The following is a 12,656-nucleotide window of genomic DNA, read 5'->3' on the forward strand; positions in this document are numbered from 1 at the left end:
AGAGGGGTGATGAACCCTAGGACTATTGACTTCGATTTCCTCGATTCGATAAAAATCAATATGCGGGAGAAGTTTGCTTTACTGCAACCGGAAAGGTTCTATTTTGAATCCATTGCTGCATTTCCAAAGCTTACTGCATATTTTTATTCGAACCTAACTTTCTTGGATGCACAAAGTTTTACTTTCACTGTGAAGGATAATGAGCTTTTTGTGAACACAGACATATTGGCTGACATAATTGGGGTGGAAAGAACAAGTTTCCAACCAATTAGTGTGTCTATTGATCATGCTATTCTGTCTTTGGTGAGAGACAGGGATGTTGAAGGTAAACTTTCTTATTCAAGGATGAGTGCCTCTAACATTATGCTGCGCAAGATTGTGATTAACTGCATTCGTCCTAAATCGACATCCAAGATTGTGCAATCAATATTGGTTTTAAATTCTCTCTGCCTCACACCATATTGTTTCACATGTACCGAACTTTGGTGAAAGATAAGGGACAGCTTCCTTATTCTGCTCTTATCACACGTCTCTTTAGACACTTCAAAATTCACATCTCTGCACCATTAAGCTTGAAAGCCATCTCTCCAATGGTGATTGGTTTCAAAATGGTGACAAAGATGTGCTTAAAGGAGCTGAACAAAGTGTTGGAGCGTGTGAAGGAGAAATCTCCTCTGAAAGCAAAACAAGACTCTGCTACTGCTAAGAGAAAAGGCAAGGAGCCTATGGTTGCTCCAGTGAAGAAGAGAAGATCTCTCATCTTGCAAGATGAAGAAGACGAGGATGAGCTTACTCTCTCTGACTTAAGAAATTTAAAGAGTTTTGTCAGCTTTTGTGAGGGAAGAGAAGAGCCAAAAGAAGGAGGAAAAGAGAGAGAAAAATCAGAGAAGGAAGAAGAACAAAGGAAGACAGAGGAAAGAAGAAGAGAAGAAGAAGAATCAAAGGAAGAAGAGGAAGAAGAAGAGGAAGAAGAAGAGAGAGAAGGAGATCAAGATCAGGGTCCAGAAGACTCTTTCGAGCTGACTTTGGCTATCTCTCTGTCTCGTGAATCTGAGATAAGAGGAGCTAAATCTGTTGCAGCTCATCACTCTGAGGCTGAGGAAGCATTACCTACTCCACCTGAGGGCATCAAAACAGGGGGAGCTAATGGTCAAAAAGGTACTTCTTCACCTTTATTTGCTAGTGATGTAAGTCGCTCTGCAGCAAACCCAGAAGTTGTGTATGCCTCGCACTATCTAGAAGACAATCATGGTGGACCATCCACTGAAGTTCCATCATTTCTCAAATTCCCTGAATTACACTCTGCTGGTCCTAGTGATGCAACTGCTCAAACAACAGACTTTTCAAGACTGTTGGAAATTATATTGGATGTGCGGAATCAGTAATATGGTATGGGATTTGAGATACAAGATCTCAAGAATGTTGTTAAGGCCACTTCAGTGTCTCTGCATGACCAGTTAAATGCCCTGAAGATTCAAGTTCAGTCTAATGTGCAGGGTGAAGACTTTCAGTCACTGAAGCAAAGTTTTGACAAGCTTGAGAAGACAGTGCATTCAAAGGGAGAATACAAGCTTGTTCGCCTGCCCAAACAACCTTGATTCTTAATCCTTTTTCAAACCAACTCTTTTTGTTAGATCTCCACCTTTTGCTGTTGACAAAAAAAGGGGAGAAGTTTATGCAAATTTGATGATATTTCTTTTGTTTGATTTGATTTGGACTTTATCTTTTTGTTTGGTGTGGTTCTGTTTTGGATTGGTTTGAACTATTGAGACTTGCTAAATAACTTAAGTTATTATTGATTATGTTAAAGATAGTTGCGTTTATAGGACTAACATGCTTTATGTGATTGCAGATTCACTACTATCCTTTTTCTAATCTTTAATAATATTCGTATAAGAAAACTTGGTTTGCTTAAGTGTTAATTTGCAGGTCAAAGTGTCTAAATCTGCGATAAAGTTTTGTCATCATCAAAAAGGGGGAGATTGTTTGAGAAATCTTACTTATAAGTTTTGAAGTTAACAAAACGTTTCCTAGTCCGAAGACTTCCAGACTCTACTATCAAAGTCTGAAGACCTCCAGACTCAAGACCGCCAGACTCAAGATTTAAAGTCTGCCATTGTTGATAGTTTCTAGACTGACGAAGAAGTTTTATCCAAATATGAGTATATCTTTAAGGATTTGATTCGAATGGTTGAAAATTATCTCACGGCTGGAGATAGCATCCAAAGATCTATTATTCGTATGGAAAATAATTCGAATAATTCAGATCCGTTGATTGGCGAAGTATACTTGGAATGTTCTACTTATGGAAACCTAGATCCTGATTATATGGGCAAACATGATTGGTGGGCTATCTTCATATTCCTTAAATAACACGAGATCTCCTTAATTCATTCTATCCAACGGGTAGATTGGAAGAACTCCTTTGGAAGGTGCCAACGATTATGTAGGCATGGAAGAGTATTTAAGGAAGACACTCTAGTTATTTGAGTGTGTGCGAGATAGAGAAATTCCAAAGTCTGAAACTCCTTACTCTTTACTGATTCAATTGTTAAGCATACATCTGTACTCAAAAGAGATATTTTTGTGAGACCTCGAGGAAGTGTAGCAGAGTCTCTACATTGTGGAATCGCGGACGTGAGATTGTAACATCTCTTTTGATTCATAGTGAAATCCAGCTAGTGAATTGTCAGCGCGAGAGAGTGGACGTAAGCTTGGTCTAAGCTGAACTACTATAAACACTGTGTTTCCATTCTCTTTACTTAATTCGTAGTCATATCCATTAGATTACATTATTCCATATCTTTATTCTATTATAAACTGAATTAAGTTGATAAGATAAGAAGAATTTATTTTTACACCTATTCACCCCATATAGGTGTTCATACTAGCACTTTCACCCTAATCTTTGTTTTCGACACTGTAGACAAGAAGCCAATGTTGTTGCCGATTGGGCTGCCAAAGCCCATAGTAGCAAAGCCTCAACCCAAAACTGTGCCATCTCTCCTCCTTTGCTCGACCTTGTATGTGCGGATGCACTAGCCTCAAGCTGTACTGGTTATATCACTTGAATATACAGTCTTTCTCTTTCGACCAAAAAAAAAAAAATTATCCTTACCTTTCGAAGATTCCATTCATCAATTTTGGTCAATTATAAACCCAAATGAAGTAAAAGATAATATTTTACTTTTATGAACCAGAAATTTAATGAATTTGGGGACATGATTACGTTAAATTAATCTTACACTTACTTTTTCTCTGTCTCTCATGATCTCATTTGAAACAACTCCTTTCACCGAATAATGCTCACTTTGTTAAATCAAATCCGATTTGTTTAAACCTCCGCGCCTCTCACCAAATCACCGAATTGCCCTCAATTTCCAATCTCCAACCGAACTCCTTTTAATTCCTTCTTATTCGGATTATCGATTGAGTCAAATTCAAGTTCTGACTATCTCAACAAAATCATGGCAGAGCGTTATCTTATTCTGCTTGGTTTGTTTGGTAACATTATCTCCTAGCTCACGGTTTTCATTTTTCAAATAGAATCTGCTGTGCTTGCTGGATAGTGACCAAACTCCCAAATCCCACTGGTCGCGCCTTATATTGATGGTATTGATGGTGTATTGATGGTGCTGCCTTGAAAACAGTGATTTCCTCCATATGATTTGTGATCCAAAGCAGTCCGTTCTGATGGAAGTCCTGTCCCCATGATGCGACGCGCAGACACTGGCCTTCGTCACTTGGTCTGCGTTCTAAGCGAAGGACGATCCCAATTCAAGCCTTGAAATGATAGTCTTGAGTTGATCTCGGTTGTATGCAATTTTAAGAGACATGGACCAACGAACTTGCAGACCAATCTTCGTTCCAGAGGTCGAATGAAGACCACCATGGGAAGGGAAATTCATGCCTATCCACTTTGTGGAGTTCCCATTGAAGGAAACCGATTCCCTACTAGCTATTTCCTTGAACCAAGTGGCAAAACCAATACGAACCTTATCCTCAAAATATTAATTTAGATTTTGATCATATCGAAAAAGACTTGTCGGTTCTTCTAAGGTTGTGCGTTATAAGTCATGCTCTCATCCCGGTGAGCAAGAGCTTTAAAGCTCACAAAGTCGAATCTCATCCTCCTTTTTCACTCCACTTGTCTAATGGGTTTGTTACGAATGATAAAGTTCAGCCTTCGTTATGATGTAACAATGCACATTTTGCATTGGTAAGAAGAATATATATTTGTAGAAATTCGAGAACGTTGCACTGATACATTCTCTGTAACAGATTTACGCTGGTTTGTTTTATTATGAGTAAAGTTCACTTGTTTTCCCAACAAAAAAGAAATGCATAAGAGTTAAAGGGCTCTATAATGTCATCCAGAAAAAAGAAAAAAGGCATGAAATTGATAAACAAAAGCAAGGAGGGAGCGAAATGAATATGGATTATACAGATACTCCGTCAATACATGATCCACTTATTTGAAGTACATGGAGAGTGTAAACATAAAGATATTATTCAATCCTCATTACGTCAATATATGACTTCCCTTGGAGCTCACGAGAGAAGAGACCCCTCAAGTAATCGGCCATACCTATTCTTCTGAACAAGGCTGGCTTTTCCGATGTGATCAGGCTCGGTGCAGGACCACATTCCCCTTCCAATTTTGGGCTGTGAAATGCAGCAATCGAGAGCCTCTCCTTCATCGAGTTAACCATTGCTCGATGCTCAATGCTACGATAAGTGCCATTTGTAACAATCTGTGTCGATCATCAAATACACAGACTAATTTGTCATTCCTCTTATGGATTTTATTCGTGAAATTGTTTAATTTATAGATCAAACTAACTAGCTCATTGCATATCAATAAACAATGATGTCCAACTGGGGATTTGGAAAATATACATGTAGCTGTACAAATTTCCCACATTTCATAATTGAAATGTCTACCATTTTATTCAAGATTATTGTTGCGTTCACAGCGCATAAATTTTCATTTATATTGATAACTCGTCCCTCTTGAACATTTACAAGTGAAATGTTAGATGGATAGTGTATGATATTATAGTTTCGTCATCAACAGCAGATGGATATAGACAATACTAGCTCATACAGCAAACAAAATTAGGTGGAACTCCGTGTCAAAGCAGTAGAAATAGGGCCAATCGTAATACTTACCTCTAAAATGTCTCCGACGTTGACAACGAATGCATTAGGGAGGGGTTTGACAGAGACCCACTTGCCCTCTTTCCTTACTTGGAGACCTTCCATTTCATTGACTTGGAGAAGAATGGTGAGGCCTGTGGAGTCGGAGTGAGGAGTGAGGCCCGTGACAAGCTCAGGTCGCGGACACGGAGGGTAATAGTTCATCCTAAAGGCCTGCCTGCCCTCATCAAACAGTTCTATCATGTCCTTAAATTCCATCTGCAGAGCTTTTGCCATGAGAAGGAGTATCTTCATGGCAAGGTCTCGCAGCTCCGAGCTGTATTCATCTAAGACTTCTCTGCATAATGATAAGGTGATACATGTAAGAATAGGTTACAAAGACGAGAGAGAGGACGGGATCTGTAGAAGACGGTAAACAGGCTAAGCATACAATATTCGCTGTAAAGTTAAGATATCCTTGATGATGTGGGCTAATCCTGAAGCTAGTCTTCCATGCATCCGACTCATAATGTAGTTTTATTATATTTTCGGCCCTTGCTAATCTTATCATGCAAACTTAGCATTAATCCTAATTTGCGATTTGATCACATACTATAGACATAATTTGTTAACATAGTTTCATTAATCTTACGATGTATGCAAAGTAAGTCATGTATGGTTTCCAAATCTTGTATATGTCATAAACGAGAGTTCTCTATAAATGACAGACCATTGATGTTCTTAATTAACTCAAACTCATTAGAATTCCAATACCGCACTTCTTATTCTTGAATTTAAGGTAACCATCTCTCGTACATTCACACTAATACTAATCCCTACTGGCCTTTCAACGAAGTGTTTCTCCGTCGAAGTGTGTTGTAGCTAAGTAGATTTCATCGTTATTTATACACAAAGTCTAGTAATACACAAACTCTAAAAAAGATCTTCAATAAAAATTAAAATCTACTTATCTATGATTAAATAGGTAGCAAACCCTTAAGAAACTGCTACTCAATAGATGCCAGAAAACCGGGCATAGGATCACCTCGAAATCTCCCCCACTTTGATTAAATTGCTCTTTATGGACAAGGGATGTGCAAATCATTTGAGTTGTCAGTAGACATTATAAAATAATTTGAGCGTGATCTTCGTTTGATTTGGCCAGCTATAATTTGCCTGAATCCAAATGTAGAATGTTTACATACGTGTACCCAACAAATCCCGTGAACGATCATCTCCCTTGTCCGTGAAAAGCTGAAAGCGACAATTTTTGTCCTCGCTCCCAAGTTCAACTCATCGACCAATTATGCTTACGAAAGTGACTATACTAGGACAAGTAGAGTGGTGGTCCCGTGAGCACGAAGACAACCCCACATGAATTATTGTTTCATGACACACTAGAGATACTGACATTATTACATAAAATTAATTCAGCTATTTTGTGAAATAGAGAGAGAGAGTGAGTAATGCTAATATGATATGTTGAAATATCTCACATCGCTTGACTATGAAGTTTATATATTTATCATATATATGTAATCTCCATATACCTATCAGATTAAATATTTAGGTTGAACCTTCAATATTAATATCAAAGTCATCCACCTTATTCTTTAATATCTCTCTTCACCTATTGGTTTAGTTTTTGACATAATGAATGGCGAGGGTCAAGTGGCTCGTCAGTGAGGGTGGAGCAACAGCGGTGGAGACGTCCTGTGTGAGATATGGTCAGGTAGGAAGCTATGTCGGTGCATGTTGGGAATGAGAAGGGCAGACGTAGAAAGGGAGAAAATAGAAGAAAAGAGGGAGGAGGAAATTGGGGAAATCAAATCTGCCAATATAAACCTACTTCATCTTAATGTCTTAGGCTTGGAGGGGTAATAAGTCTATTCCACCAAATTTAGACAACCCCGAATTTTTTTTTAAACGAAATATCCATTTTATCTAAAGTGTCTCAATGCATGAGAGAGAGCGAGAGAACCTGAACGGAGAAGGAAGCATAGGAAAAAGATGAGGTTTTCTCAAATGTCGTGGGAGGGACGCCATGAAGAAGACGTCGGCCCAATCAAGCTTCTGCTCCTCCGACCCAACAAACATCTGCCCAAAACCCTCCACGTCTCCTTCCTCTTGCCAAAACTTCCTCTTCTCCTCCATCGGAAGCTTGAAGAACTCTTGGATTCCCAACTTCACCTCCTCCACCAATGTACAACTCACCCCATGATTTATCAACTGCGTGGAGAAAAAAAAAAGGATCGATTATTCTTGAAAAAGAAATCCAGACCATTTGTCTTAAGTACTACTCACAGAAAGAAAAAGTAAAAGTACGCCTTCATGAAAATTGTACCTGGAAGAATCCCCAATCCCTACACGCAACGTGCAACTGTTCCAGCTCGGACTCCACCAAATCGTCATGGCTTGACGAGAGCTTGTTCATGTCAATTACTGGTACTTGAAGCAACAAAGATCCATGATCATCACGCATGAACGGATGATCTTGGTCGGTACGGACATAGCGAGGCGGGACTTCGGTTATGGCCTCTTTTGCCAACTCCTGAACGCATGGGACTGGAAGAGAACTGCCAAGCTTCATGAGATTCACCTCCATCGTCGCAACGAGAGGATCGGACGACAAGAACCTCAAAAGATGTGGTAATTTGTAATGGATAAAGAGCTAATGAACTTACAACTCTTTTTTAGTGGGCTTCACTATAATGGCTTACTTAAAGGCACACTATATTTATATTTGTATTCGCTTTCATACCCCACGAGATTCTTGATGCCAATTAAAGATATTAAATAATTCTTTCATTATATTTTTCTTCATCCAAAATGACTGTTTAGTTTTATGCCGTTGTCATTGTTATGGGGCCGGATCAAACAGCCCATTTCCTTTCCTGGCCGGGCCCTGACCTGGTCCCCTACTTTTAATAATTTTCCGAATTTTCTAAATTTTTAAAATAATTTTCTATTTTTTTCAAATTTGTTAAATTTGTTCCTAAGATTACTTATATTGTGATCATTTTCTGAACTCTTTTTTTATATTTTTCGAAAATTTCTTTAAATAATTTTTATCTTTTTTAAATTTTGTTATTATTATTAATATTCTCTAATATTAATATAAAAGAAGTTCGGTCGTATCAAGAAACCCGACCAAACTAACCGATCCGAACCCTATCGGATCGAGTTCGACTAAAAAAACTAACCCTAAAGCCCATTGGGAATTAATTAAACCAGCCCAAGAACACTTCCTTTTCTGTTGGCCCAAACTCTAAAAGAACCTAGCCCAAAACCAAAACCCATCTCTCCTTTCTTAATATTCTCTAATTTTTTTACTTTTCTGCACTTATTCTCTTTTCCCTTTTTCTTTTTCAATTTCTTGGTCTTCTTCTGCCCAGAATTGTCTTCAACCTCTAGCTCCTCCTCCAATGAGGCCGAACTCCTGCAACTCATCACCGCCGACGAGAAACACTCGACACCACCGCCCTCCGGCCACCAGTATGATCCCCGAGCCAACACCACCAACCAGTGCCTACCATTTCCGGTTTGCTACTCCAACGACCACCGAACACCAAAATGAACATCACCCAGAAACTCAAAACTTCTAATATTAACAAACTCAGCAAAAAACTAGCACAAGCACTTTAAAACAAAAGAGAAGCTGACTCAGGAAGCCTTGAACCATGGAAAAACAGGGGCTCGCCCGCGAGAGGCTCCGGTAGTGGATTCCTTCTCCGGCAACACAAAAACGATGGGCGTGTAATCGCTAGAAAAAACAAAGGAAAAGCACAATATTTAGACGTCATGCAAAAACGCAAGAACAATCAATGCATTAAACCAGGTTTATAAAAGTCGATCTGCCTATGAAGATTTCGGCAACTCATTTAGGCCTTTCCTCAAACAGTTAATGAGCGGTTTAACAACGGGGTCCAGAGGAAGATTCCATGCAATTTTTTAAACCCCAACACACGCAGGTCTGGATTAACAATTTTCGTGCTGGACTAGTCTTATTTTGCTATGATTCACTTAAACCTTTCGTCATTAGATTCGATATTCTTGAAGGTTCCTATCCTTCATTCAAACAATATATCAAACGGTCGGCATGCACTGATGCGCACGAGCTTGAAGTCTAAATCTAAAGTATTCATCAGTCCATGCGCGACGCATTAACCTCGAAACATCATGAATTGTCTTAGACTTGCTTTTGCCAGAACCAAACCGTCGAGCCTTCCACCGTTTTTTTCTTTCCAATGCTCGAAGCCTCCTGCTTATGTATATCCTCGAGCGATCCTCAACAGGGAATGTTTTTCTGATAGCCTTGCCAGCTCACTGATCTAGAAGGTTCGGAATTGCTCCCGTCTACTATCCGTGGCTCCTTTCTCGCTCACGGGCGCTTGCTCACAGCTTTCATTCGGTCACCGTCAAAGAGCGTCCCCCTTCTTGCATCACAGACGTGAGTTGTGCCGAAGAGGGAAGAAATGATATGGGCAGGCGTTGTTAAGCTCTCGTGGGCTCTGAAAATAGGGAAAATGATACTGAATTTTTAATTTGTTCAATGTGATTTCTGAAATTTTTGTACATATTTTACATCGAATATTTTTATATAATTCAGGGATCGTATTGAACATATACTAAAAGTCCAGAGACTGTTTGTGTTATTATCTCTTGAAAATATAAAAGAAATGGGTTGGAAAAAGAAAAGAAATGATGGCTAAAGGACAAGTATTTTAGGGGGGAGGGCCGAAGATTATGCCAAGTGCATCGAGCATGACTGCCCATTCGATTTTTATTCATTTTGATTTCATTTTTTTTATTTTGTATCTTTTTATAAATTTATATATTTTTGTAAAACAAATGAATTTTTTAAATTTTGATAAAAATTCAGGTGTCAATTGGGTCTTGTGAGAAAAGGCAAGTCGATGAGCAATGTCATCGCTTGTGAAAATTGGAGCACGGCTAGGGGAGGACCTCGTTGGTTGCTAAGAAACAAGTTGTTGACACCTAAATTTTACTATTTTACTTAAAGTTTAATCGCATACAAAACTATGAATTAGTTGTTAAAAAAAAATCCAAAAAATTGTCATAAAAAAACAACAACAAAAAAAATGCTTAAGGGGTTGAGTTGGGCTGATCGGCCTAGGCCGGCCTAGCTCCCTTTCCCCTCCAGCCCACGCTGGCTGTCTTCCTCCTTTGCACGGACTGCAAAAAGAGAAGAGAAAGAGGGGCAGCAGGGGGAGTCCGAAGAAGCGAGGGAACACCGGAAGAGAGAAAAAAAAACGGAGAAAAGAGAGAGAAATCAGGTCGGGAAGAATCGGAGAGGGAGGCCTCGTCACCTCAACCCGAGCTCTTCCGAGCCGCCGCTCATGGTCCTCTCGCCGTGCCGCCACCGCTCCTGCAACCAGCTTCATCGCTGACAGCCGCAGCGACCACTGGAGAAACCGAGCAGCTCGCCGCCAAAGCTACTTGCAAATCTGTCCAGCGGCGACACTGCCGCCGCTGCTCGGCCCTTCGCAACGCCAAAGAACCCGCGAAGCCGGCGCCGTTGCTGCCCGAACAAACCAGATGCGAGGGAAGAGGGCAGCGGCGGCGCTACCCGACACCGTCCGAGCCGCTGCCCTCCGCACGCCATCCCAACAGCCTGCCTTTTGCCAAATCCTGACATATTCTCAAGTCATACTCACTGTCCCCATTTCCCTGTTAAAATCCTCACCTCGAAGTTTGCCAAACCTATCAACGTCATTGCTCTTATCGACACGGGAGCAAGTTGTTCCATTCTAGACACAAAAGTTCTGCTCGAAGAATTCGGACTCCTTACATCGATACTTCAGTGCTTCGGGAGATACTTTCTCCACAAATGTCGAACCACACCGAGTCCACCGTCCAGTTTTTCCTCGGTGTTCCATAACCACAAGAATTTTTGGATCAAGCCTTCCCAATAAAGATTTGATAATTAGGTGGGATATCATGACTCAAATCTCTCGGCTTCGAATTATTCTGGAAAAGGTCTCAGATTTAAAGACCAATTCTCGAGTTTGTCAATATTCAAAGACTCTTTTCCATTGAGATGAGTTTACTAGATCCAATCATGCAAAAGTTGCTTGAATCTTGTTCGAGAATCTCATTCAGAATTTGCCTGAGAAATGTTCTCATCCCTTATGGCAAAACCCTGAGTTCTTTGTTCGTCTTCCTTTCAAAAAAAATGAAGACATAAATCCAACCAAGGCTAGCCACATGGGAATGAAACCAGAACATTTGGTTTTGGCTCAAAGGGAATGCTCGGAACTTTTGCAGCAAGGTCTTATTGAAGTCTCCGATTCACAATGGGCTTGTGAAGCCTTTTATGTCAATAAGCGAGCCGAGCAAAACAGAGGAAAAATGAGATTAGTGATTAACTATCAACCTCTCAACCTTTTTCTCCAAGATGACAAATTCCCTTTACCATCCAAAGATTCTCTCTTTACTGGTTTGACCAAAGCCCACATTTATTCCAAGTTCGATCTCAAAGCAGGATTTTGGCAATTGGGCATTCACCCCGAAGACAGATCCAAAACAGGATTACGTATCCCAAACCAGCACTTCCAAAGTGGAAAGTTCTTCCTTTTGGTTTAAAGGTAGCACCATCCCTTTTCCAAAAGGCTATGTGCCGTATTTTCCAACCAATACTATCAAGTGCAGCTGTGTATATCGACGATATTCTGCTCTACAGCCCGGATGAGCACACTTGTCAACTCCTTGAACAGTTTGCAGAAATCGTGAGAAAGCATGGCATTATGCTCTCTCAAAGAAAGATGAACATTGCCCAAACAGAGATTGAATTTCTTGGTATGCACCTCAACAAAGGTACATACTACCCCGGGCCACATATTGCTCAAGAATTATTGAAGTTTCTGAAGACAACTTCACGACGAAACAAGTCCAGCAATTTCTTGGGATAATTAATTATCTCGAGATTTCGTCCCCAATATTGCAAAGCTTCGATCCCTTTGCAAATCATGCTAAAAAGCACTCCCCACCTTGGGGAAAGACTCGGACAAAAAGTCGGCGAGCTTAAGGAGATTATGCAGAATCTCCCGCCACTACAAATACCATCAACGAGATAAAAGAATTCTTCAAACGCGACGGTGATGAATACCGGGCAGCCGTTCTATTCGAAGAAATTGATGGTAAGAGACTCCTTTGTGCCCATAAAAGTGGAAAATTTTCCCAAGCTGAAATGCATTACCATTCCACTTTCAAAGAAATCTTAGCGAGTCAAAAATGGAATCAAAAATTTGAGTTTCATCTCATCGGCCACCACTTCTGGTGGAATTAGACATGGCATCTTTCCCTCGGATGACCAAGTTTAAACAAAAACAGATTCCAAATTCTCAACCGCTTAGATGGGCGGAATGGTTTTCAAAATACTCCTTTGAGACAAAGCATATTCCTGGAAAGAAAAATGTACTTGCTGACTTCCTATCAAGGCCAAAAGCACCAGCCGAGATCAACATGTATATCAAAAGGCCTGCTTTTCATATGCT

The 12,656-nt window shown here is 40.1% G+C and overlaps 1 protein-coding gene across 1 annotated transcript; it reads right to left on the minus strand.

Moving 5' to 3' along the window:
- Positions 1–4,399: 4,399 nt before the first annotated feature.
- On the minus strand, positions 4,400–7,861 carry LOC104445087 (protein SRG1). Its single transcript, XM_010058899.3, has 4 exons — positions 7,484–7,861; positions 7,121–7,368; positions 5,173–5,497; positions 4,400–4,754 (listed from the first exon to the last, which is right to left on the minus strand). The coding sequence occupies exons 1-4, from the start codon at positions 7,742–7,744 to the stop codon at positions 4,509–4,511; spliced, it is 1,080 nt and encodes a 359-aa protein (XP_010057201.2). The 5' UTR covers positions 7,745–7,861; the 3' UTR covers positions 4,400–4,508.
- Positions 7,862–12,656: the final 4,795 nt, after the last annotated feature.

This window comes from Eucalyptus grandis, chromosome 5, assembly GCF_016545825.1.
Source record: "Eucalyptus grandis isolate ANBG69807.140 chromosome 5, ASM1654582v1, whole genome shotgun sequence".
NCBI classification, from domain to species: domain Eukaryota; kingdom Viridiplantae; phylum Streptophyta; class Magnoliopsida; order Myrtales; family Myrtaceae; genus Eucalyptus; species Eucalyptus grandis.

What these genes read in the sequence shown, in the direction of transcription:
- LOC104445087 (XM_010058899.3), bottom strand. Translation starts at nt 7,744, where the DNA reads ATGGAGGTGAATCTCATGAAGCTTGGCAGTTCTCTTCCAGTCCCATGC. An exon ending in GGGATTGGGGATTCTTCCAG is followed by an intron (nt 7,369 to 7,483) that starts GTACAATTTTCA and finishes TTCTCCACGCAG; the next exon opens with TTGATAAATCATGGGGTGAG. An exon ending in ACGTCGGAGACATTTTAGAG is followed by an intron (nt 4,755 to 5,172) that starts GTAAGTATTACG and finishes TGATCGACACAG; the next exon opens with ATTGTTACAAATGGCACTTA.